This window comes from Sphaerodactylus townsendi, linkage group LG01, assembly GCF_021028975.2.
Source record: "Sphaerodactylus townsendi isolate TG3544 linkage group LG01, MPM_Stown_v2.3, whole genome shotgun sequence".
In the NCBI taxonomy this organism is placed as follows: domain Eukaryota; kingdom Metazoa; phylum Chordata; class Lepidosauria; order Squamata; family Sphaerodactylidae; genus Sphaerodactylus; species Sphaerodactylus townsendi.
The window spans coordinates 152110320-152136683 of NC_059425.1; the positions used below are offsets into that span (position 1 = coordinate 152110320).

General features: G+C 40.8%; 1 protein-coding gene across 1 annotated transcript in view; it reads left to right on the forward strand.

Moving 5' to 3' along the window:
* CSMD1 (CUB and Sushi multiple domains 1) overlaps window positions 1-26364 on the forward strand; it is a 1361167-nt gene that overhangs the window by 1256751 nt on the left and 78052 nt on the right. Inside the window, exons 47-52 of the mRNA XM_048497567.1 lie at window positions 4126-4314; window positions 6663-6809; window positions 12587-12775; window positions 14927-15112; window positions 24988-25182; window positions 26105-26278. Of these exons, the coding sequence (XP_048353524.1) occupies window positions 4126-4314; window positions 6663-6809; window positions 12587-12775; window positions 14927-15112; window positions 24988-25182; window positions 26105-26278 (1080 nt within the window). The remainder of the gene's footprint in view (window positions 1-4125; window positions 4315-6662; window positions 6810-12586; window positions 12776-14926; window positions 15113-24987; window positions 25183-26104; window positions 26279-26364) is intronic.

The following is a 26364-nucleotide window of genomic DNA, read 5'->3' on the forward strand; positions in this document are numbered from 1 at the left end:
TATTAATGCCCCATAAATTCCAGTCTTCTGGACACAGTTAGATTTTTGTCACACTTCAATTCATTTCAATTTATCTCTCATTTTCCCTTCATTAACCTTCGCATTTTGCCAGTCATACTTCCCTTTTCTGTAACTAATACTTGTCTCATTTATTCTTGACTCCCCAAATAATCTTTGGCTTTCAAAAATACACTTGTGAACCAATGAACCCATACAGGAACACATTTGATGTACCATTCTGAGATTGAGAAAGAGCTTCCTGTGGTGGGATTTTGTGTCCTGGTTCGTAGGATTATGGCACAATCCAGGTTTATCCTTTGCTGAAAGGAGTCGGAAGAAATAATTAGCAACGTGTATGGTGAATGGGTACAATAGCAGTCATTCAGCACTACAGAAAGGCTATGAGAATAAAGAAGGGGATGTGGGGCTACAGTTCTAATGGATATTTTGATACAGGTCACTTACAGAGAGGATTGTGCAAGCTTTATATTCATGGGTGGCATGAACCTATACCTTAGATGTTATGGACTGTGTATTTCATCAGTTCCCCTTCCAGCATGGGCCATACATTGGCCATGCTGGCAGGGGCTGATGGGAATTGTAGTCCATAACATCTGGAGTGCCAAAGGTTCGCCACCACTGTTCTATACCATTTTCCACTGAAAGATCTAGGTACAATTGTGAATTCATCTGTCACCACTTTGTGGGCCTTCTCTGTTGTAGAATGCTGCTATTGGATTCTAAAGCTTACCTTGTTCTGTTCCCCCTGCCACCTCCCCGATCAGCCTCCCTAGTAAGTTGCCACTGGTAGCATGATGCAAGCTAAGACAGCCAATAACTGCTTCAGTGATGCCTCCAGCAGCACCTTATAAGCCTGTTGGAGAAGTTTTACTTCCTCATATTCCACCGAGGGCAAAAATAAATCTCAGCAAGGAACTTCTCCTTCATGCCAACTAGGCAGCCAGTTGTGTCAAATAATAGCTGAAGCGAGTAAGGGCAAGTTAAAGTCCCAGTACACTCGGGATGCTGGCCCCTCCACCTACCTTCTGCCCTGGAATGCCCCCAGAATGCCCTCTCCATACCCCAACTGAGGTGTACACCTGGTGCATCGCGCGCCCCTGGCCCCCTTGGAGCTATGCTTCTGCAGTTTAGTGTTTGCCTGCCAGCTCTCCAGAGACAGTGCATGTACTAAGGATTCTCAGTCAATTCACATAAGTTAGAACCAGCAAAATATACCAAGGAATTTTTTCTAATGGAGCAATAATCACTTGGTTAAGCTAACGCTCACTTAGTTTTTTAAAAAAATTAAACATGCTAGTAAATATTAAAAAAGGAGATCATATCAAGATTAAACATGTTAATAAAAGCTAAAACCCTGCAGACAACAGCCAACACTCCAAACCCTTGAATTGCTGAGTGGAAAAAGGAGCAAAACTGACCCATCTTCCATCCCCACACCTCCCTCCAACTTGACCCTCTTTCTCCTCCTAGCCCTCATCTGTCTCCCCTTACGCCCCACTCCTTTGGGCCTTAACTCCTTCCCTTCTTATCTCACCTCAGGGTTAAAGTAGGAGACAAAGGATGGCTTGGCTGCCCTGGCCATCGTGCTGCCCCCTGCCCCCTGCATTGCTGGTCTTCGGTCAGTCTTGGCAGCAGTACCCATGCTCCAACAGTGCCAGTCAGCAGAGGTGGTGACTGGGGCAGCATAGGCAGCTCTTCCTAGGAGGGGCCTTCTCATTTGACTCCCCATACACCACCATCTTGTCTTTTCTGATGTAGTTAACGCCATCTTGGCAGCCCAATCCTCTCTCTTCGGCTTTCGTCTTGGTTCTTCTACACTCTTCCTCCTCTTCTCTACATCATCTCTCTAATCTTGGCTGGCCGGTAAAGTTACAGAATTCAGGAGGGGAAGACCCACAACCTGGGGAATTTATTCCCAAGAAAGGAGAATGCAGTAATATCCAAATGCAGAGGGATATTATGTCACAACCTGATTTCATATTTTTGTTTCCTCTCTTATTGCTTTTATGTGCTGCTTTCACAATGTGCATAATTTCTCTCTAGAAGGTTATCTGATCAGAATATTTTTTTTACAAATGCTGCACTTAAAAATAAATAAGTTATAAATAAGTTATAATGCTCATAATCATCTGACCGGGACTGTTCCTTAGAGTATTCAAAGAGAAGCACTCTCTTCCATTAAAACGGCAATAAACCACTACTGACCACACTCTACCGATCTTCTGAAAGTGGGGAAAAAAGGTATAGTGAGGTTCAAGCTTTTCAGACAAAATAGGAAATGGATTAGGAGAAAAATGAAATTATGGGGTGCAGTGTGCACATCACTCTTTAATGTGGCATGTATTGACTACCATGAACCTATTGAAGCTTTTAAGACAGTCTTTCATCCCTTGGGTTTGGTGTGTGTGTGTATCCATTAGCTCTTATTTGTCTCTTCTTCCCATATATGCTTTATTCTTTATTTTGCTGACAGGCAGGCAGGCAGGCAGGCAGGCAGGCAGGCAGGCAGGCAGGCAGGCAGGGCAGGCAGGCAGGCAGGCAGGCAGGCAGGCAGGCAGGCAGGCAGGCAGGCAGGCAGAGGCAGGAGTGGAGCGAGTGGAGGAGTGAGTGAGGAGTGAGTGGAGGAGTGAGTGGGAGTGGAGTGAGTGGAGTGGAGTGGGAGTGAGTGGGAGGAGTGAGTGAGTGGAGTGAGTGGAGTGAGGAGGAGGGAGGAGGGAGGAGTGAGTGAGTGAGTGATGTGAGTGAAAGCGAGAGTATGAGTGAGGAGGTGCTCAGGCCAGAACCTCTGGGAAGTGTATCAGAAATTAACCTACTCTGAGCAATCAGAGTGAGGCGCCAGGGCAGATAGGCCAAGTGGAATACTGTTAGCCCCTCTGGTTACCTGATCCTGTGAGGCTAAAAGCTGCACAGCTAGCAAAGCAAAACCTCAGAGTCAGTCCAACCCTTTCCTTCTGATTAGATAGGATAGGACAGGGGTAGGGAACCTGCGGCTCTCCAGATGTTCAGGAACTACAATTCCCATCAGCCTCTGTCAGCATGGCCAATTGGCCATGCTAGTAGGGGCTGATGGGAATTGTAGTTCCTGAACATCTGGAGAGCCGCAGGTTCCCTACCCCTGGGATAGGAAATAACATGAACCAGCCCTATTTTCAGGGTCTTTATTTTGAACCCCTCCTCATATACTCCATAGTGGCTCTTCACTTCTTTTCATCAATATTATTACAATGTGTAATGACCACAATGTTAGCTACCAAATTTGGACCATAACATGCTGCGTTATCAAACTACGCAAATGTCTTGCTGTTTCTCGCTAAGCCGAGTGCACAATATTGGGGTTTTTTCAAACAACAAATATACTGGTTACATGAGCCCAGTATATGTCTGGAAAAGGTTTTGTCTTGCCCTTACTTTCGCGAAAGCGCGAATGCCGCTGCGCGAAATTGCATATTTTTGACCGATTCCATACATTGCTTCTGATTTTTTCTCATTAATATTTCATTATTTTTAAAGCAATGGTGGTGTGGATAGCACCAGCAATCGCTTCACATTTGTATTTTTTTCCATTGCTCCTCTGGAATATATATCCAAGTGCATGAAGTTAGCCAGAACAAAGCTGTTCAATGTTTTAAGCGTTTGTTTGTTGCTCAAAGCGTCATTTCTGTTAGCTGGTATTTATAAAGTTTTTATACTTTTCTGGTGCAATTATAATATTTGACTTCCTCAAGGAAAGTAATGATTTCGATTTTGTGGATTAATGGGATGATGGATTTGTGGATTACCTGGATGATTCTCTCTCTCAAATCCTTGGTGAGTATTCAAGGCCCTTCCGGGCGACATGCAGAATAATGCACTTTCTCAATCCATAACTTTAAATGTACTTCTTTGCCGCTTGGATTTTTTTACTTCGTGTAGAATAGGGAAAATCCGCTTCAAACAAGTGTGAAAGTGGATTGAAAGTGCATTATTCTACATGTGCGGAAGGGGCCAAGGTCTGTCAAATCTGACTCTTTTATACAAAAAAAATGTAAAAAGAAAAGAAAAGCTCTGAATGTGAACAACTTTTTCTTTGATTTAGATTTTCTCCATCTTCTTCAAAATGTACAGCACAATGCCCAGCAAATGAAGTCCGTATGGATTCATCTGGAGTAATTCTTAGTCCAGGTTACCCAGGCAACTATCCTAATTCACAAACTTGTTCCTGGACTCTTAAAGTTGAACCAGGTTACAACATCTCTGTCTTTGTAGAAACGTTTCAAAGTGAAAAACAGTTTGATGAGCTGGAAATATTTGATGGTAAGAATGTTGTTATTGATTCAGTTATCAATGTTGGGAGAACAAACCTAATGCCAAATGCCAGCGTATCAGACAATGGTGTATTTTTAGTGCTGAGCAGAAATGGCAAGGCTGCTTTCAAACATTGTTGCCCTTTGTGAAACATGTTCTCTACACCATTCAGTGATTGATCTGTACCCCTTAACAAAGGATTAGAAACAGTATATAGGAAGGAAAGGGGATATGGCTCTGTAATGGGAACAAGTGGGCTGATATCAATCAATAATTCATCACTGAATACTTGGGTAGAATGTGGATGGAGGTCTCTTTTAGATATTAATTCAAATGCCCGTATCATCAAGGCTGTATGGATGAACAGGCATTTGCCCATCTGTTCTGCATTGCTTTTATTGAAATGTGATTCTCCATTCACCTTATGTTTCAATTAGCCATGTCATGAGTGACTACAGCTGGATAAAAACAAAAACCTCGTTGAGCAGTGTTAACATGCAAGGTGGACAACTAGTACAATGAGCCCAAACAAAGCATTGCCTGGGAAAAGATAATAAGACCATCCATTCAGATGGAGAAAACCAGAAATTGGTTTTATCTTAGTGACACCATCATAATTCAAAATCGTACTATTTGGTAACAAGACATTCTTTTCACTGTGGCGATCTCTGATTGCCTGCAATCACATAATGAAGAAAAAGGAAACCTTATGATATTGAAGCAAGGGGACTGAAGCAGCATATATGTCAGGAATGCACAGTGGTCAGGGAAATTTTACATACTGGTATCTAGCTGTTAAGACAACAAAAGATTCCATGGTAGAGTACTTACATACCTATCCTTAATGAAAGACATCTTTGATTCAAGCACCAGCTGCTGTGTTGCCCTCCTGTTCTTCCTTTTCATTGACTAAAAATAAAGCAGGCTCATTCTTTTCCATGAACCTGTAAAGGGTCTACTGTTGATTTTCTAGCCATAGAAACAGGGCTGGGGAAAAAATGCCCCCCTAAAACTTGGAGAATGTTCTATGATACAAAATATTGCTAGAGCAAAGGTAAGATAAAAAGGTTTCTCAAAATATATTTAACATTTTATTATTGCATACGTTCTGCTTGATGTGTGGTGCAGTTACTGCCCCATTTCCTGGTAAATATGCAACATAAAGACAGTGCGAATTAAATTTCCACAGATTTTAAAAGTATATTTTAAATAACAAGAAATTAGCACAAAGGGCAGAATTAAAATTGCATTCCAGTTCATAACACGTGTAAGGCCCATTGACTTCAATAAAACATACTGGATATCTAGCACTCTCAAAATATGGTGTGCAGAAATTTTGTTTTTGTTTTTTGCTGTTAAATCACATCTGACTTATGGTGACCGCTGCTGGGGTTTTCAAGGCAAGAAACTTTCAGAGGTACTTCGCTATTGCCTTCCTCTGTGTCATAATGCTGGTATTCCTTAGAGGTCTCCCATCCAAATACTTGCCAGGGTCGACCGGTGTACAGGGTAATAGAAGCAATTTTTTAAAAAGTCCCATCCCAACCCACAGACTTAATATTACTTTCACTGCAAAGGCCATTCAGGAGGCACCTCAGTTCTACTCTGGTTCATACTGTGTGTCTGATTACTGCTGACTCCCATTTCCTGTAGCTACCATTACGTTGACAGGCTGATGATCTACAATTTCAGTGAACAATTGATAGTCGGATACAGCGTATCGCAGCTTGCCTCTCTGCCCTGTTTCCTTCTGGCAATATCTTGTATTATTTTGAAAATATCCAAATTGCCAAGGTCTACTTTGGGAAATACAAACATGAGAATCACACAGAGAAAACCTGGAAAATACAAGCAGTAAGAAAATTCTTGGGGAAAATCTTTTTCTCACCAAGAGTTTTTCAGTGTTACTGATGAAATGTTGGAAATTGTGTGAATTGTTTCTGGGTAGTTTGTCTGTTCTGGGTTTCTTCCCAGCATACTAATTTTCTATGTGCAGAGATTTTTTTTAATTTGGAGAAGCAGTCAGTAATGTCTCTCGCTTCAGTCTAAAGTGGTATACCCAGACAACTACCTCAGTGAAAACTAGACCACTTTGAGATGAGAATTAAGGCATTATTGCAGACTGCCGCTGCCGCGTTAGCCGCTGGTAGTGCTTACAGAAAAGTGGCATTTGAAGGAAATTAGAAGTGTCTGTCTTAAGGGTCATGAAAGCAAAATGATACATATTTTGAATATACTTTCAGTCACTGAATACTCATTACAATTTTGCCTAAACTTTTATAGCTGAGGTAAGTTTCAGCATGTAATGAAAGGATCAGTTAAATTTGTTCTTTTTCGTTTGTATATATTTTCCTCAGGTTCTTCTGGTCAAAGTCCTTTACTGGTTGCTCTGAGTGGAAATCATACTGGGCAACGTAACTACACAAGTAAAACCAATCAGTTGTATTTGCGCTGGTCAACTGACCATGCAACTAGTAAGAAAGGATTCAAAATACGTTACTCAGGTCAGTAGTTTATTATCAGTATTAAATTCCATTGAAAGTCAGCTCTAAAAATATGACAGAAATAAACTCTACGATATATGGACCTTTCTCATATTACATATTGCATATTTGATTTATGACTACATCACTGGATGATCACTTAATAATAATACAGGTAATTATAAAAATTATTATTAATCAATTATCCATGTATTCTGTATCTAATTCTGAAGTGGGACCTCAGCATGGGGATCATTAAATCTCTACTGAGCAGAGAGATATTTGTGCCAAAGTGGGTTATCCTCCGGGCATGCATAAAAAATTAACCCAAAGAAAAAAAGTTAAATTAATGGCCAAATCTGTGGGGGTGGGGGAAAGCAATCTGCTCATGGAGGTGGCATGAGGCCACACCAGTGGATTTGTCCTCCTTGGGGCACTTACCCTGCAGGTGGTATTGCAGGTAGAAAGTGAAGGAAAGGGAGCAGCCAACCCTGCTGCTGCATGGACCAGGCTAGTGAATACGGTGGCACTGAAGGCAGGTGAGCTGGCCAGAGAGTGCAGTGCCTGGAGATTGGGCTTCTCAGCAAGCTGGGGGGAATGCCTTGCAGGTGCTCCACTTGTCCAGTCACAAATTGGTTGGTTATACAGCTGTGAACCTAACTTTCAAACTTCATTTCTGTTTTCTTTCTTCCACTGCAGATAACAGTGGATTTTATTACTGAGTTGAAAAATCAGGAGTACATATAAAATCTAACCAGTACATTCAGTTATAGCTGTAGGAGAACATCAGAAGTAGTTATTCCTAGGCCTACTAATGAAAACCTTTTTTTTCTGGCCAGGGTTTGAACCACATATGTGGATAATATACTTGATGGCCCTTTTGTCATGCCAGGAGGTGTTTACTTGAGGCACATTGGCTAAACTATAGCCATGCAGAAGTCCTAAACCAGGCAAAACTCCACCCACTTCCTCTTGCAGGGCAGTAGCTGGTAATCTAGGTGGGTGAAGCTGGTTAGCTAGCTGTGCAGTAGACTTGTGGTCAGAGCTCGGCTAGTGTGCACCTGGTGCTACATTCTGCTGTTTTTTCACGCCTCCCCACTCTGTGAAGCTGCTCTGCCCCTCCCTCACGCTTTCACCTCACTCCACCTCCACCTGCACACATCTTCAGCTTTGAAAGGAGTTCAGGGCTCTCCCCTTCAGGCTGAAAATGGCCTGGTGGGAACTATACTTCCCATAAGACCTTGGGGCTCGCAAGGTCTCCTGGGAAGTACAGTTCCCACCCGGCTGTTTTCAGCCTGAAGGGAATAGGCCACTTCTAGAGCCTGTGCTGTTTCAATAAGGTAAGTGTGGGGGGGGGGGAATTGCGGGGGGGGGGCTGGGGACGGGGGTGATTTTCTGCCCCCCGGGCATGTGCCTGGTACAACACACACACCCCAGCGCCCTGGGAGCTCCGCCTCTGCTTGTGGTTCCAAGCACACAGCACAGTAGAAATCCTGATATACCAGAAAATAAGTCATTTTGTATTGTAAAGAAAGTTTCCCCTTTTGTTAGCTTTCAGAATGTTGTTCTATAGCGTGAACACTCAGACATTGACTTTTTTACACAGCATGGCTAGTGAGTGGTCCAAGGGGGGAGAGCAGGATATTTTGGGCCTCAATAATAGCTTTTTAAAACATTGAGTTCATGGTGCATCAGAAGGACCCAGATGAGCAGGAGAACATATTTTCAGGTTAAAGCAATGAAGGGTAGCATTTATATGTAGTAGCTCTGGCTTTTTTTTGTTGAAAGATTAGAAATGTCCATGACTGATAACAATTTGTTAAGGAGATCTATTTGCCAGTAATGATAACATAGAACTAAACATTAATGAATGTGTGCAGGATAGGGACATATTTAACTTTGTTGATGGAGAATACCTTTGAAGAACAGCTCAGAGTAAACTTTTCTCATGTTCCACTGACAGCGTGTTCTGAAAGGCTGTACAGTTCTCTCCATGTCTGTAAGTTTTACATCTGAGGCAGGAGAGACAGTCAGCATGAGAGAGTAATAACAGCAAGTAGCAGAGTAAGCGAGCGGGCCTGAATCTTAATGAAGGCAGGCAGCAGCATGAAAAATAGGAAAGAAACTAGAGGCTCAAAAAGGCTGTTGATGCTTTGGCAGCTGTGACTGAGCCAGCAGGCTTCCTCACAACTATCAGCCTATTGTAATGATTTACTGCCTGCCCGCCTCCCTCCACTGTTCCTCCAACCATGACTTTGCGCAAGGTTTGGCAAATAGCAGATGTCCAGAATGTTTTGTAGAGTTCGCTAAACTTTTCTTCTTTTGAAGGTTTCTAAAATGGAAGGTGCTATAGAAAATAATTCTTTTCATCTGCTATTGTAAAATTCTCGCATAGAGGTGAGCCTGCTGGTATGGTTTAGCAATGGGCTAAGGGGGAAAATGAATATTTACCCTTGGGCTGCTGTACGTTCTACTGACCAACACCCAACCCATTCATTTCAGTAGCTTTACTCACAGCTGGGTATATCCTGTGTTTCTGTGACTACCCTGTGCAAGTACAAAACTTTTATTAGATGAAAGGCTGGATGTTCTTTCAAGTTTTCCACTTGCATGCCTCAGATACTAAAGATGAAAACATGAAGGTAGAGTCTGGTGTAAGATCCCAAAAGTCAGAGTAACATGAACAGGAGTTCTTGTGGACCGAGGAGGGGATTAAGTGCCTCTCATTGGTTTTTGCAGGAGCACATTAAATTATGCAAAATAGTAAAATGTGTGATTTGCATAATTTATTCATAATTATTTTTTTAAAACATGTGGAAATAATAGGTCTCAAATGTATACTTTAGAAAGTAGAGAGCCCATCCCATGACACTTAGGATTGCAGTTCTAGTCAAAGAAAATAACATTTCCCTAACAAATGTTAATTTGACTGCATGAAACGTTACAGGAAGATTACCCATTTGAATGTCACATTCTCTCTTAGAAATTTGCTTCATCAACTGTTAACCTGTGGCACATGAGGCCAAGGAGAAGGATTTTTTTAGTTCTCCCTTCTGGCTGTTTACAGGGTTGCTTTGACATCCCTCATGTAGAGTCAGTGTCACTTTATGTGCATTCAGTTGCTGACTATTGTTTAGATGGAGCTTTTTCATAAAAAGAAGAAGAAAAATCATAACAGGAATTGTCATTATAACAAACCAAAATTGTCAACCAAAGAGAATAATTATATTGGTAGGAGAGAGTATTGATCTCAAATTTGATTTATTGGAAGATTCTCCAATTCAGAAGAAAAAAAATCTGTTCTTCTTCCTCAATGTAAATGAACCAAGATATTTATACTTCAATTAACAAATTCTTTAAGAAGTTTTAAAATCTCATTAAATTGAACTTATTGTCCTCATATGCTGCTTCCATGTGTGGACACAAAATGCAATTGTGGCATTTGCAAAGCAGTGGCTTGTAGCCTATAAGATGTGTAAATGAAGCAGAGCTTAGGGGATGAGAATGTCATGCCTCCCATTCCTACTGAGGTTACTGGACCCCACCCCCTAAGTTTGTGAGAGTCAGCTTCACAAACATCAGAGAGGGCAAAGTGTGGAACTGCACCGCACTGCACTGGAAAGGGGAAATCACCTCCCCTCTTCTAACAATGGAAGTACCCTTTCATCAATGGAATAGATTATAGGATACAAAGTTTTGCTTTGATATATTACTGAATTTCACGGTTCCATTTCTCTTTTCTCTATTAGAAAATCTCAATTTAATTTTTTTTCACTTGTACCAGTTGAAGAGATATTGCTTTAAGCCTTTTTTTCCTTATAGCACATTTGCAACATTTCTACTGTTTTTTTACATTCATTGTATATAAATGATGTGTATCATACAAATAATGGCACTAGAATTAACTAGGCCGTAATTGTGACAGGGGGCAGGGCACATGGAGAGCTCTGGAGCAGTGAGCATGTGTGCCCTGGGGCCGGACGGGCGGCTAAGCCTGTCCGCCTGTTTGAACGTGACACGTGACGCATGAGCGCAAGGGGAGGAGCACACTCCCTATATATTAGGCAGCACACGGTTTCTCCGGCCTCCCCCGATTCCTGGAGAAAACTGACCCACCCTCCCTATTTCGGTAGGGCTTTCTTGCTGCTCAATTTGTCACAGCCTTTGGGGGTTTGGGCAGAGGACTGCATCCTTATGGGGAGGACGAGCTGGTGCACCGGATCTCCCCGTGGTTGGGGGCCTCCATAAGAGGCTTGGGGTGGGGCGGGCTCAACGGCGTATGCTGCAGAGGCCTCTGCGATAGAGCCTGACATCCCAGCAGGAAGGGGGCCACACTTGGCGGGCGCCCAGGTGGCTCAGTACCTTCTCTGCCCCTCCAATATGGATTGGGGTTGGTGCCTGGGTCAGCCATGGGTGCTGACCAACTGCTAATTGATGCTCTCCTCTTCCTTGCCATGCTTCTGCCTCAATAATAAAGGGCTGCGGCCTGATTTAATTCCAAGAAGTGTCCTGTGGTTATTCACCAGATGAAACCTCTGCACATCTGGACGCAATATCATATAAAAGGACAAATGTACTGGGAACATCACCAAGGAAAATGGGTAAAACAATAAGTCTCACAATAGCAACATATAATAGCAAAAACAAGCTAGAAAGGCCTTAACTTTAGTTCATTTGTGTTTAGAGAAGGTCAACTTCCTTATTCTTGTTCTGACTCTCATTTCTATTGTAATGGGTGGAATTGTTACGATCAGTTGATAAAGCTTTGTACTAGAGAGTCAATATTAATTGAAAAGTCATACCAGTTAATCAGTTAAAGCTTTCGACTTGCTCAGAAGGGGGTTGGTTGAAGTAGGCATTGTCCCCAGATCTGGGCTGATTTCAAAAGTGCTTGGGAAACAGAGGGCACTTTCACATATGCAGAATAATGCACTTTCCACTTACAGTGCCCTTTGCTGCTGGATTTTACTGTGCAAAATAGCAAAATCCACTTGCAAACAATTGTGAAAGGGGATTAAAGCTGCATTATTCTGCATGTGCAAAAGTACCCAGAAAGACGTTTCAGTATTGCTTGTATCTTTGTGAAGCTCAGTGTTACCCAGAAGATTATCCTGTCGTCCTCTGGAGTGAATATTTACACAATATTGTTCTTCCAGTTTATTCATGGAACAATGAAAGGCTATTTCTTTTAGGAAATTGTCTAAATCTGCATTTTTGAGGGCATCAGCTACAAATCCATGTCTTATCTAAGCTGCATTCACACATGGTTGGATACTACGAAATCATGGTGTTATAGCAATCACTCGCCAATGGATTTAGTCTTGTAAAGAATGATTACTAGAGTGCAGCCATAGCTCCATATCCAACTGGGTGCAGATACAGTTATGTTTAGCAATTTTGTAATGATCTTCTTGTCCCTGTGATCTTTTTACTAGTGATCTGGCAGAACTGAAGGTGTGCAACGTTGGCTGCTGGATAGTGCTTATATTCAGCAGCAGAAAATATATGTGCAATATGCCACTGCTGCAAATGTATAAACTGCACCTTTTTACACATGCACAAAAAAATTAGGTTTTGCCTAAATTGCTTTGCAGTGCAGGTATGAACATTACATGGACCAAATGCTCATCTAAATTAAAAAATGTTTTTCCTAATGTCTGATGCAACTAAAGGAATCACATACTGCCTATTTGACCAAATTGGGACTTGAATGCTGCAACCTGAATGACTTACAGATGGATTCTTCAAGGAAAGTCATTGTCTTGAGAGCTTCACATTTGTTTGTTATTCCCTTTTAGCTGCTTATTGTACTTTAAACCATGTTGTGAAGAATGGTGGAATTGTAAATAAAACAAGGGGCACAGTTGGGAGCACTGTTTGTTATTACTGCAAGCCTGGATACAGAATGATTGGCCGTAGCAATGCAACGTGCAGGCATCTCCCAAATGGCATGTATCAGTGGGATTTCCCTGCCCCTCTCTGCCAAGGTAAGATTAAACTAAAATGTTAATTGGAGTTTTTAAATAGCATCGTATGCAAGCAAAGTTTTCAGGGGGTGAGAATATGTGAACTTCCCCAAGCGGCATGCTATTGCACTGCAGTTTCTTCATCTTCTGATGCTTCCCATTTTGCATGAGAGTGGAAACAGTGTTCTGTGTAAATATAACATGCTAAGAATGGTAAAATGTGGCGATTTGACTGTACAGAGAATAACTATGGGTTGGATCTTATGGAACTTCCCTCTCATGGTGGCCTGTTCTTTGGTCAAAGAAAGCTTCCACCACTACAAAAGCCTCCCTGGGGCTGAAATCCTTTTTGCCAAATTCAACTCTGCATTTTCCACCTTCGCTTTATCTGCTGTTCGCACTGGAACACTTGCCGCTGCTGAAGAAGCTTACAAATCATGCTGTTTAAAAAGCAGCATTGCTTTCTGTCAATATTGGGAAGACCAGTGGTGAAAACAGTTAGCAAAACTTTGAATGCATACTGAGCTCATACTTTAAAATTGATTATTCTTTTAATCAGCAGTTCTCAACCTGTGGGTCGTGACCCCTTTGGGGGTCGAACGACCCTTTTACAGGGGTCGCCTAAGACTCTCTGCATCAGTGTTCTCCATCTGTAAAATGGATAAATGTTAGGGTTGGGGGTCACCACAACATGAGGAACTATATTAAAGGGTCGCGGCATTAGGAAGGTTGAGAACCACTGATTTAGATTGTTATTTTTCTTTCAGGGTGTTTCATAAGCACACTCTTGTAATTTTTGGAACAGCACTACAAGGTGGATCTTTATGATTTATCCTGATATTATTGAGTTGTGTTTTGTGTGGGTGGTAAGGCTGAGTGTAGCTTGCATAAGTTCAGTAGGATATTTGTAGGAAAGATAACATCTGAACGAGCTGTTTTCTGAATCTCAGCTCACAGCTTCACTGTCTTCGAATCATGAACACAGTATATTATATAAAAGATGCTATTGTTTCCCCAGGGTTTTACCCTCTAGGAAAATGAGCAAATCCCCTTTGAAAGTAATTCGCACTAGGCACACTTTGTTCATTTTCTACAATAGTTTGTGGAATTTTTCCAAGGAGGCCCTTTCATTATGTCTAGAGTACCAGTAAAACTGATTCTACTGGGTTTAGGTTGTAATTAAGTCCTGAAATTGCACTGTAAACAGTGATTGAAATCTAATTTGTCTGTGTTCTTTTATTTTAGAAAACAGGGTAGTTTATTTCGATGTATATTTTATAATAGTTTTAATTTTTGTAAGAACACATCTCTAACTTGGGTTAAGCTGTTAAGGTCAGATGGTATTTTTCATTCCCCATCTCGTCAAGTGGCAACTCAGCTAATAACACTCTTGCTGCTGCATAAAGAACTTGACTTCCTTTCAAGGAATAATAATTTATTGTTATTACTGTTACTTTCGGCTGCTGAAACAGCAAAAAATCTACAAGCAGCAGAACATTCAAAATAATTATATCTGTAGAAAATAGCAAAGTCTGCAGTTAAGGTTGCTGAAGCATTTCAATCATAATACTCCTTTCTGGTGCCCAGTTTTTATATTCATTTGGGGAAAGAGAGAGGAAGAAAGGATGGTTTTTTTGGCTGAGGTCTGCCAATGACAGAAGGTTTTGCCAACATTTCACAATTTTTATCTTTTTAAAATAGTGTGATAAAATATGTAGAATTCCTTGGTGTGGCTTTTATGCACTTCCCATCTTGGGCTGCGCATTGGCAGGTCATTTGCATAGGACTATACAGAATGCTATTCAGAGAATAGTGGTTACAGGTCAATACACTTGACTTTGGAAAATACTGAGAAGGGCACAGAAGAGAGATTATTATTTTTTTAAACTGATTATTCTGATAATTTAGATTGTTAGTTTTCTTTCAGGGTGTTTCGTAAGCATGCTCTTGTAATATTTTTAATCTTTTAAAAGATAGCCATATTCTCAATGCTTGCTGGAATATTTCAGAACACCATACCATTGCTGTTCTTATCAAACTTTGTCGTACCACTTTATATTAACAGTGACAATAAGATAAATGTTGTATAGTATTTGTATTTTTCCTGTGTAACAGAAAAATGATTAGTACTGGAGGCGAACAGATTTTTAGCTTTCTCTCCCTTCTTTTCAGCTGTATCCTGTGGTATTCCAGAATCTCCCGGAAATGGTTCGGTCTGGGGTAATGAGTTTATTTTGGGCAGCAGAGTGATATATGAATGTAACGAGGGCTTCAAGCTAGAATCAAGTCAACAAGCAACAGCAGTATGTCAAGAAGATGGATTGTGGAGCAATAAAGGAAGGCCACCTGTCTGTAAACGTAAGTTTACATTTTAGAAATATGTGTAATTTACAGAGTATTATTTTATTTTTCTTCCTTATTGGTAAGCTGTCAGTATAGACAAACTGAGTACAAATACATGGCATCACTACTTTAACCCTCATTCCCCTTACTGTTGTTCATTACTTTCAATCAAACTTGACTCCCTTTAGGGATCCAGTAGTACTAAACCTTGGATCTATATTACCTTCCGGTGAATACACATCAGGATTATTCAGTGCCCTCCTGTACAGAATATAGAGATTTCATTCATACAATCAGTGACTTCTTCATCCTTTGTGATCATTAACCAGCTCCTTAATATTAAGTTTGTTAAGCATACTCGACACTATTTTTTTTGATATCACATTTGAACAAAAAATATAGAGATTATTCCATATAAACTGTATTCCATTACATTTATTTTGGTAGACTCATAGTGTTGGAAGAGACCACAAGGGCCATCCAATCCAACCCCAGCAATGCAGGAACACACAATCAAAGCACTCCCGACATGTTTTTTTCCCCTTCCACTGTTGGGTTCTTGAAATATTTGCTCAGTTCTTTCAATATCACTTGGACTATTATATCCAGCAGTTGATGAACTCTTGCCATCAAGAATATTGTCTCCCTCACATAACTCAGTTTAAATCCCTTCTGATGAGGTTTGTGAGCCTCCTAGCAAAAATGTTTCTGCCAACTACTGTGAGGTGCAGCATTGTTTGGTTTCTCAATTTTGTGTTCTTGGTAATTTATCCACTTTCCTACTTATTTGGGCATTTTAGGCCACTTTTCTCTGAGAGAGACTAAGGCCCCTTCTGCACTTGCGCAAAATAATGCGTTTTCAAACCACTTTCACAACTGTTTGCAAGTGGATTTTGCAATTTCGCACAGCTTTAAAGAGCACTGAAAGCAGTTTGAAAGTGCATTATTCTGCATGTGCGGAATGAGCCTAAGAGAGGCTTAAAAAACCAGGAAAAGATACCAAATTGCAAAATCATATCCACAAATGAACAAGCAAAACATGGAGACACAAATCTGGGCTTCTTCCGGTTCACCAGTCTGAATTCCATAAGTCCAGCACTGCTAGCCATGGACTCTTTGGTTTGTGCTTCTGCCCTTTGCCCATTCAAAATATCAATAGGAGGGGTGTGTGTGAAATCATCTTAGATGAATACAGCTGCCAACAGCTTTCCAGCAGGATCTTCTGACTTACACATTTTCTGGAGTACATAGTTTTTAGTTATAACAAAATTAATTATTTCCATAAATTCTCAAATAGTTCGTACTGCCATTTCATCTTTGGGTTTGAATGTTTTAGATTTTTTCATCTTCAGAAAAACAAGCTATAGAAGAGCTTATACAATAATTGTTCATTGATGCTTCTGGTTTGTTTGTTTTTTGTTTCTTTATAGTTTATTATTACCCAGTTTAGTTCAGGTTTTTCTATAAATCTGAGGTAAAAACAGAACATCCCTGACAGTATGTGTATATAAGTTGCCATCAGGTTGCAATCCAGTAGGGTTTTCAAGGCAAGGGATATTCAGATGTGATTTGCCATTACCTTCCTTTGCATAGAAACCCTGGTATTCCTTGATGGTCTCCCATCCAAATACCAGCCAGGGGTCAGCCCTGCTTAGCTTCCCAGATCTGACAAGCTCAGGCCAACCTGGCCTGTCCAGATCGGTGCAGACTACATATATAAAACGTGCGGTCCAAAGAGGAAGATATTTTAAGATGTTGCTTGAAAAAGGACAGTCTAGGTAAAAAAGTAAATAACATGACATTTGCAAAGAAGCAATAGATAAAGGCATAAATCAGAAAGAGAATAGAAATGTGTGACAAGTACAAACAGGAATGGAGAACAGCTGATGAATTTAGAGAGATCAGGAGAGGAAAACAGAATATGAGCATGTCATAATGTAAAAAGTAGGAACACTATAAATTGAATGTGATGTAAACCATGTAACCAGGTTGTTTTTTTAAGGAGTAAATAGGAACAGGAGTAGAAACAATAAGCTGGGGCAGAACAAGGACAAACAAAAGGCAATCCCTGGAACATCTTGATTTTTTTTAGAGAGAGACAATTCTAAAAATTTAGAGGGAGGGTTTTCTTTTCAAAAAATATTTTGTTCTGCTGTATCAATGAAATACACTGAATGTTTTGTATGTTTTAAGTAACTACATTGTTTGGCTGAATCTTAGTTTGAAACGTCTTAGCAGAGGCGTAGCTGAAGAAAATGGAGTCCGTGCAAAATCTGAGTTTTGCTCCCCTCCAATGGGCGGCCGCCCAGAGGCGTAGCTGAGCCATACTGCGCCCGGTGCGCACTCTTTGTTTTCCGGCCCAACTTTCCACGGTGCCCTGCCCCCTCCAATTCCTTCCAGTGGCCCAGAGTCGCTGTGAGCCCTGCCCCACACATTAAGTGCGAATTTCTACCCTCTTCATACATCCCTTCCTCAAGCAAGGCTGTCGGCTCCTGCTCTTCCTGGAGTTATTTATTTGGGTGAAAACTCTTGCCAATAATGGAGCCCACCAATTGGCAAAAGCTTTAAAACACTCTGGAAGAATTAGGCCCTCCCCCAGTGATTTGCCAGATGTATGTGATGCTAATAGTGATTTAATATCTCTCTCTGTTACTGGCAGCTAGTTGGAGTATGTCATGGGAATTTCCTGGTTTACTGAACTTATTGAGAGAGCTTCCAAAAACCTTAAAATAATAATTGAATGAAGTAGGTCCCTGGATTGAAGACCCTGGGCAAAAAGATAGGTTCTTGGTACCCAGATTAATCAGTTCCCAAAATTGGGTTCCATTTTTCCTTTCTGCAGCCTCCTGTAAGTTATTCCAGAAGTGGTTAGCATGTTTTCCCCCTTTAACATCTCTTTGTATTGAGATTTTGCCTTACTTATCAGGAGTGCAAATTTATCCTTCCTAACAGATCTAATATACTTCAACAGCTCTCCCCCTTCCCTCATTCGCATTCTCTACGGATCCGTAAATTTTCAGGAGGGATGGTAGACTGTGATATCTTCTTAAAGTTAAATTATGTTTTAAAACAATTAGCTACTTTTCATGGAACCCAGTGGCATCAAAACCAGTTTGCATAATATAATCGCTATAATTTCCTTGCTGGCCAAAATTTGTACTACTTGGTTCTAAAGATGATTTGATCATTTTGACTTCCTATATCCTCTAAAGTTTACCTCCTTTGATTTAGAATTTGAGGGAATAAATAGACCTTTATCACATTTAGATATCATACACAGAGGGTTATGTTCACAAATTAGCTAATAATTTTCTGTTTTACAGATAATTACCTCAGTCACTTAGAAGGCCCTTTTTGTCAATATTGTAACATTTTGGAACATTATTTTTGACCACCGAAGAAGGCCAAGGGACCAAGACACATTTGGTCTAAAAGTGTTGCTTAAGATTTTATGTGTTATCATGTTGTGATTTTCATTGTTGTATGTTTGGAAGTCTTATCTAGGGCCTTTCATTATGATATTTTGATTTTAATTTGAATAACCTTTTGGTTCTTTCCTCTGGTATTGAAGTTAAGTTCTTGATCCTTTTTCTGTTGGCATTCCACCAATTACTATATCCAGGACCTCAAAGGAGACCACTCTGAGAAGCATATTAGCTGTGATCACTATATAATCTATAGTACTAGCTTGCTTTATGGCTGAGTTTCCAATTGGTTAATCCCTTGATGACTAAAGAGAGGGTGGGTAGGCAGCAGCCAGCAGCAAAAGTCTACTCTGAGGAGATATGCCGAAAACACATACTGAAGAGGAGGGCCGGAGCGAGGGGGAACTGCGCATGGGGCACTGTAGGCTGCATGCCCTGCCATGCCCCTGTCTCCCCCCCCCCCCACCCCTGCAACACCCCCGTGCATCTCCCCCCCCTGTCTCTGGTGCTTGCCATGTGCCATAGCCACTGCTGAAGTGTCACAATTTCCTATTGACTGCTAATCCTTTTAGTGCCCAATTAGGATTTATGCCTCCTTTAAATTCCAGCGTGGCCAATTGCTCCCCAGCATTAATGCCAGAAATGCTTCATTTCCTAGTTCATTTTGAGAACTTGGAAATAATATTTTAATTTTAATTTCTCCTGTAAGTTTTAACAGGTTTTTTTTCTAGTTTCTGTTTTTTGGAGTTCCTTAGTAAATTCCTTTGCATTAGGAAGTCACATCATTAAACTGAGGGATTGAGTTTTCCTTTTTGGGAAATACTTTTCTTCACTTTCTAAGCACTGTTCATAGCTGTCTTGTGACATTTATTTTCTATAACAGATAAACATGAACTGTCTGACATGCTGTTATCATTTGGGAGATCACTATGTAAAACTGCTTTCAGTTCATAATTCTGTTTATCATACTGATGCCACCTTTCTGCATATCAAAATGTCTTGCTGTATGTACCTAGGGATCTGGTTTCTTTTCTCTTTCTCTGCCACAATCAAGCTTTATGTTATGAGATAGATTAAGGGCACCAAGGTTTGCATTTAGATATTCCTTCCTCCTCCTCCTCCTCCTCCTTCTTCTTTTAGGGAGTCAGAAGAAAAATCTATTTTGAGGGAGGGTGCAGAATACTAGAGAATGAATGAAGAAGCATTATTAACTTCAATATAAAAACTAGGAGTGTGCTATGAAATTAAAGCCACTTCTCAGAACCTTGAAAGTAGGAACACAGAGTGTGAATAATGCCTTTCCCTGACCTTTGTTGATTTTTGTTGTTCCACAGTACTTTTCATTATTATAAATCATATTGCCAGGATTCTGGTTTAACTTGGGGAATTAAAAAAATAACTTGGGGAATTAAAAAAATAATTCCACAATTGGAAGATATGCAGGTTTTGATATCTTTTGATATCTTTTGATATCTTTAAGTTCCTCAAATGTTTCCTCACTTAAAGGCGTAGAAAATTCCTAATTAAGCGGGCTTTGAACCTCCCATGCCTTAGTCAGGCATACTAACCAGTATACCATACTGCTGTTAGTATAAACCTTTGAAATCAATGAGAATAAGCAAGCTAAGCTCTGTACTGGATTGCATCTACTGGAGATGATCCTACCCCTCTACTAAGCAAACGTTAAAGTCTTCCTCAGGCCTAAGGAGCATTTCTCTGAGTTAAATTATTCCATTGGAGGAAGAACCACTTAAGTTGGAGAAAGTCTCCTTAGGTAACATTACAGTAGCAACAGACTAGAGGTGTTAACTTTGCTAGAATACTTAAGTCATAGAACTGCATAACCTGGTTACAAGAAATGACTGGTAGTTCCTTGCTTTACCAGACAGTGTGGAGTGGGATGCATTGGAAGTATTTTTTAGTTCAGGATTAATCCTGTGCTTTGGCAGTACAAATGAGTAAATAATCTCATTCTGGTGATATGACATATAATCATACTTGAAGGATGTAATTACATCTGCTGAACTATACTTGGAACCTGGCAGCCGTTAATACAGATATCAACAGAAACAAATCAGCATAGAAAGAAGACAGTTTTCTTCTTTACATTTAGATGAATCTGACATCATCTCTGATTCAGATGCTGTGTATATAAATAGCAAGTGTCACTCATAGTTGTGAGGTATAAGAGGAAGACTGATGGGTGTCTAGATAATTTGTTCTAAATACAGCAGCCATAGAATTTTATCTCTGGATTACAGTTCTGATACGTCAGAAGAATTCACTGCCAAATTTAAATCCATATTGGCCAAATAACTTTTTTAGCATCATTTATCTATTTATCTATAAGCGCTTTTATGGGTTGATTTATAAGGCAGTAACCATTATTTTCCTCTCTGGATATTTTTTGCATCAGGCAGACAGATAAACAGACATGTGAAGTGCTGCATCTCAGCAAGTTTTCCACCCATTCCAATATAGACTTGAAGGAAAGCGGACATTCCAGCTAGGAGTATTGGATAGTTTTTCAGTTTAGGAATAGAATGTGAACAGCTACATACAAATGATGGCTCCAGCAGTTTGAGGAGCTCGATAGTTCACCCAGGGTCTTCTCCAGGGCCGTCAGTAAATGAACATCAGTGATAGACTAGTAGAGCAAGTGTAGATGGGCACTTAGGAAGCTGGCAGCAGGCAAATTGAAAGACTTGTCTGATTTCCATCTCTTCTCCAGTACATGTTGAGGAATTTTTTTCAGTTTGATACCTGTGTTTCTTGTTAGCTAACAACTCTCCCCTGTTACTGCTTTCCTTAATTTGGGGGATATATCTTTTCATAACACCTTTGCCCTTCAGAGAACTGGATCAAGGGGGTTCACAAAGCAGCAGATCTGGCTGAATATGTTTTTCTTCAGTTTGCAGATATTTAATGCCTGGGTTTTTCCCAGAGGCACAAGCTAAAGCACTCTTGTCATTCAGCCCTTAGCACAGAACTGAGTGAAAGATCTGTTTGGGGTGGGAAGGAGACCTGTTCTTCCTTCAGAAGCCTTCTGCCCATCCTATTTCTGGAGGGTGATTGAGATAGTAAGCCACTTTGTGTCCCCATTAGCAAGAAAATAAATATAAATAAATAAAATAATAAATAAATAAATAAAACAGCAGAACAGTGTCAAAAATGAACACACCATTATGAGCCCTCCAAATTTTTTTTAAAAAATCACAAACCATTTAACAAACTTTTATTGTATTTTATGCCCAATTTCATGTTTTAAAATTGTAATGGCCTATGTCGCTACAATATAGCTTTACTAGTACTACAAACCATTTAACAACTTGAAACAATTGTCATAAAACAGTCCTCAAGCAAGAGGCAGATAATAAATATAATTTTATAAAACAATTCCCTTCATTAAAAGTCTATATTTAAAAAGAAATGTTTTAGCCTGGTGTCTAAAGAGAGTAGTGTAGATGTCAGGGGCGTTCCACAGGGCAGGTCAAGGAAAAGGAAAAACCTGTCCCTGTTCACAAGGGATCTAACAGAGGCCCTTTCCGCACAGCGGAAAGGGCGCTCCTCCACCGGCAGGAATTATGCCAGTGGAGGGGAGGGGGCCGTTCGCACGGGAGCATGCGAGTGGCCCCCACAGAGGCCAGCGCAGAAGAAGCGGTCCACATGGAGCCACCTCTTCTGCGTCCCCCCCACTCACCTCGTCCTCCAACGTCGGTCTGGAGGGCTTCAGGGACCCGCCCATGCTGCCCTCTGACCTCCAGGGGTCGGAGGGCAGCGTGGGCAGGTCTCAGCAGCCCTCCAGACTGACGCTGGAGGACGCGGTGAGTGCGGGGGACAGGAAAGCGGCGATGGGAAGGTGCCGCTTTCCAAAAACCTCCCTTGGGAAGGGAGCTGGAAAGCGGCACCTTCACACCACTCGGGGCAAAAGATCGGGATCTAAGCAAGCTGCCATAAGCGTTGCAGCAGTGCTGCCTGTGCGAACGGCTGCCCAGGGACTGGTGTTTTTCCATCCCTGGGACGCTGTTTTTGGCCCCATGCGGAAAGGGCCTTTGCTTTGGATGAAACTGTGGGCCAAACTAGATGTGATGAGGTTTTTATGTCCAACACAAGGACATCATCACTATTTTAAAGCTTAAAATGGGCAATTTAAAATGCTGCATGGATGTGATGAGCATAGCTGAATAAGATACTCTTGCTTTCTGCCATGGGCCTTTTCAAGTGTTAAAACAGCTAGCCATCTCAACACTTTAAAAGGTTTTGGGGAGTGGGAACAAGAGCTCCTTGTCCCTCTGTGCTGCAGGCCTGATCAGAATTAAGCCCTTATGGTATTTTTAAATAATCTATTTTAGGCTTTAAAGGGGGAAGGATGGCGTACAAATTTATATATATAAAAAGCAAACCGTCCATTTGTGAGTCGTGCTCTAACTCCAAAACCACTGGACGGATTGCTTTCAAATTTTCACTCAACGTGCCTTTCCAATGCAGGCAGGTTTTCGGATATTCACATTGCTGAAATTCAATACCTGAACCAGGCAAAACATCTTTTTCCTGGCGCACCAGGCCATGAAGCTGGTTGTATTTAACTGTCACCCTAAGAATGTTCGTGCAGCATGTCTGTGGCCTGAGGGGTTGGTATGACCTTAGAATGCTTGCACAGATGGCCAGAGATGAGCACTGAAAACAGTAAATAGGTAATACTGTTAGGTAATACAAGTGGAAGTAAAACTCATGCACACTTTGCCGTGTGAGACGTCAGGTGGGGTCCCCCCCCCACGCACACACGCAGGTAACTTTCACTCTCTGTGCCTCACCCACTACTACCATACAACACACGTACTCTCATACACATCCAGCTCATCCTCACACACCTCACTCTGCCCCCCCTCACATCCAACTACCACTTACCCACCTTCTCACCCATATTTGCCACATCTCTCGTTTACTAAAAGCGTGCTGGAGTTTGCCTTTTTCTTCTAAGAAAATCCGCAGGGTGGGGGCGAACCAACACTACCGGCTCCGCTTCTTTGCATCGCAATGGCCCCTTTACGAACTCCAGGAGCTGGCCTCGATCTGAGCTGCTTCTACCAACCCGCCTTTCTGCCTGACTGGGATAGCCTATTTGCCCCAGTTCTGCCTTACCCAAGCCAGGACTGTGCGTGTCAACCAGCCTCATGGACAGCGGGATTCACACTCTGGACAGTTCCATTGTGGTATGGAAAGGGTTACCTTATACCAAAAACACAAGGCACCACCATATAACAATGTGAATTGAAAAGGGAAAGAGGGATTCCATTTGACCACCCCGAAAGGCTATGCTGGGGATCATTGGACCTCCATGTGAGTTGCAGACTATGATGAGAAGGACAATAGCCACAGCAACGCGTGGCCGGGCCCCGCTAGTATATTATACAAATAGATAAATAAATAAAATGACAGTGGCATTTCCACATCAGACACAGGAAAGCTGTCACATCTAGTTTGGCCCCTGCCAGTCAGCCTTGTAGCTTTCTTACTCTATACTATCCCAGCAGAATGAAATCACCTCTTTTTATTTAATTATAGCATACACCAAAGATGTTGGATGATCAACAGAATAGAAACAGCAGTGTGAGAATGTCATTCCAACTGTTTTGAAAAATACATATTTATTGGTTTGTTTGTTTAATTCATTTGTACCCCTCCTTCTTCCTCAGTTCTCCTGTCCTCTATTTTAATTTTACAGCATCCTGTGAGACTGGTTATGCTGAGAGAGTGTGACCCAGAGAGCTGCCATGGGGATTCAAACCTGGGTCTCTCAGTTATTAGCCTGACACCCAGAATAGAACAGAAAGTTCACAGCTTCTAAGCGTTCTAAGTTTTATTTCAGATCTTGTCCTCTATTCCTTGTAGATTTTTCTTTTCTAGTTATTTTAGATACCTGATTCACTCAAATCAGGTCTCTTTTAAATGAAATACTGTGCAAATTAAAGGTTTATTAGATAAATAAAACTTTTGGAATGGCATCTGCCGTTTCAAATTAGGCAGCAGTTTCCCGTTCACTAAGAATTCCCTGCTGATTATAGAACAAATTTGGCTGAGTTCATAAACATATTCTATGCCAGCAAAAAATATAGTCCATTGATGTCACATCATATAACTGGTTATTAATATTGTCACTTACATTTGTGGCTTACTGTTTGGGCTTGGCTTTGCTTTTAATTAGATCTTAAAGAAGTAATCTATATTATAATTTAGGAACAGTAGATAGATGCATCATTTTTTCTCCTGTGTCTAAATGGAAACAGCTATTTGGTGCTGCTTTGGAAACAATTGGACGTTCTACGCTGGAACATGTATTTGAGAAACATTTGCAGCATGCTCAATTTCACAAGGAAAAGTCTATTGTCAATAAGATGGTGATTCACCTTCTGTGAAGTCATGTTGGAAGAAAAGTGCTAATCCTGAAATGTCCTTGTTTCACAGCTGTGGCTTGCCCCAGCATTGAAACTCTGCTCTCAGAACATGTCATCTGGAGACTGATTTCTGGGTCGGTGAATGAGTTTGGAGTACAAGTCATGCTGAGTTGCAGCCCTGGCTATTATTTAGAGGGTCAGAGACTCATACTGTGCAAAGCTAATGGAACATGGAGTGGTGCTGATGAGAGACCAACCTGTAAGGGTAAGGAACATTTATTTACACTTCACTCAGTTCCATCTAAATGTTTATCTCTAATGCAAGCACAGTCTTTATAGAAGACATTAATGCTTGATAATAGCGTTCCAAAATATTAGGGTCGCAATTCGTCAGGAAGCTCTATTGTGTAAATAGCTGGGACCCACCCAAAAGAATGGTAAATTAATTAGATGTAGGAGAGTTTCGAGTATGTTTGTACACCGATAATTATAATTATCTACATCATTCTACTTTTTTCTTCTAAAATAAATTGCTTATTAGACTGGTTTCAGACCCTGTATTTTTGCTGACATACCCGTGGAGTTCCTTTGTGTATTCACTTCAGTGGACTGCAAGTGAGCTTTCCCCACTGAAATGACAGAGGAAAGTCTTGAAGATGTGAGAGAGGCTTCAATGCACACATTGAAACCTGACATTTAGAATGGAACAAAGGGATTGTTTTCATATATACCTAATAGCATACATATGTTTCATTAAATAGGCGATTTGTCCATTCTGATAAATCCTTACCAAAAGACCTCGTGTATTTGCTATTCTTCCCGCATCTTAAATTAATTGGGATTTGAATTCATCAACTACATTCTAGTGTAATTAGACAGATAAGGTAATTCATCAGCGATTAATCAAACATGAGCTGAAGTATCTGATTTTGGAAAATTAAATGCCATTAAATATTTAAATGCATTAATCTATTTTATTACGTGGCCCCTCAGAATAATATAATGAATGTGAATGGAGTTTAGCCATCTTGGGCACTATACATATACTGGAAAGACAGGATATAAATATCTTCAATTAAACAATCAATAATTAAATATTCTTTGGATGAGTTTTGTGAGCATAGAATGCTATGGTAACTACTGCTGTGTCATAAGCGTATGTATATGTGTATATTTTCCCTTCTCAGTGATCTCCTGTGGAAGTCTCCCAACACCACCAAACGGCAATAAGATCGGTACCCTGATTGTGTATGGAGCCACAGCAATCTTTACCTGTAACTCTGGATACACACTAGTTGGTTCTCATGTGAGAGAATGCTTAGCAAATGGACTCTGGAGTGGCACTGAAACACAGTGTCTAGGTAAATATATAAAGGGTATCATCAAGAAATGGAAATCTAAAGTCTAACTAAAGGTGGGAGTAGAGCAGCAGCCAAGGATGGCGCCA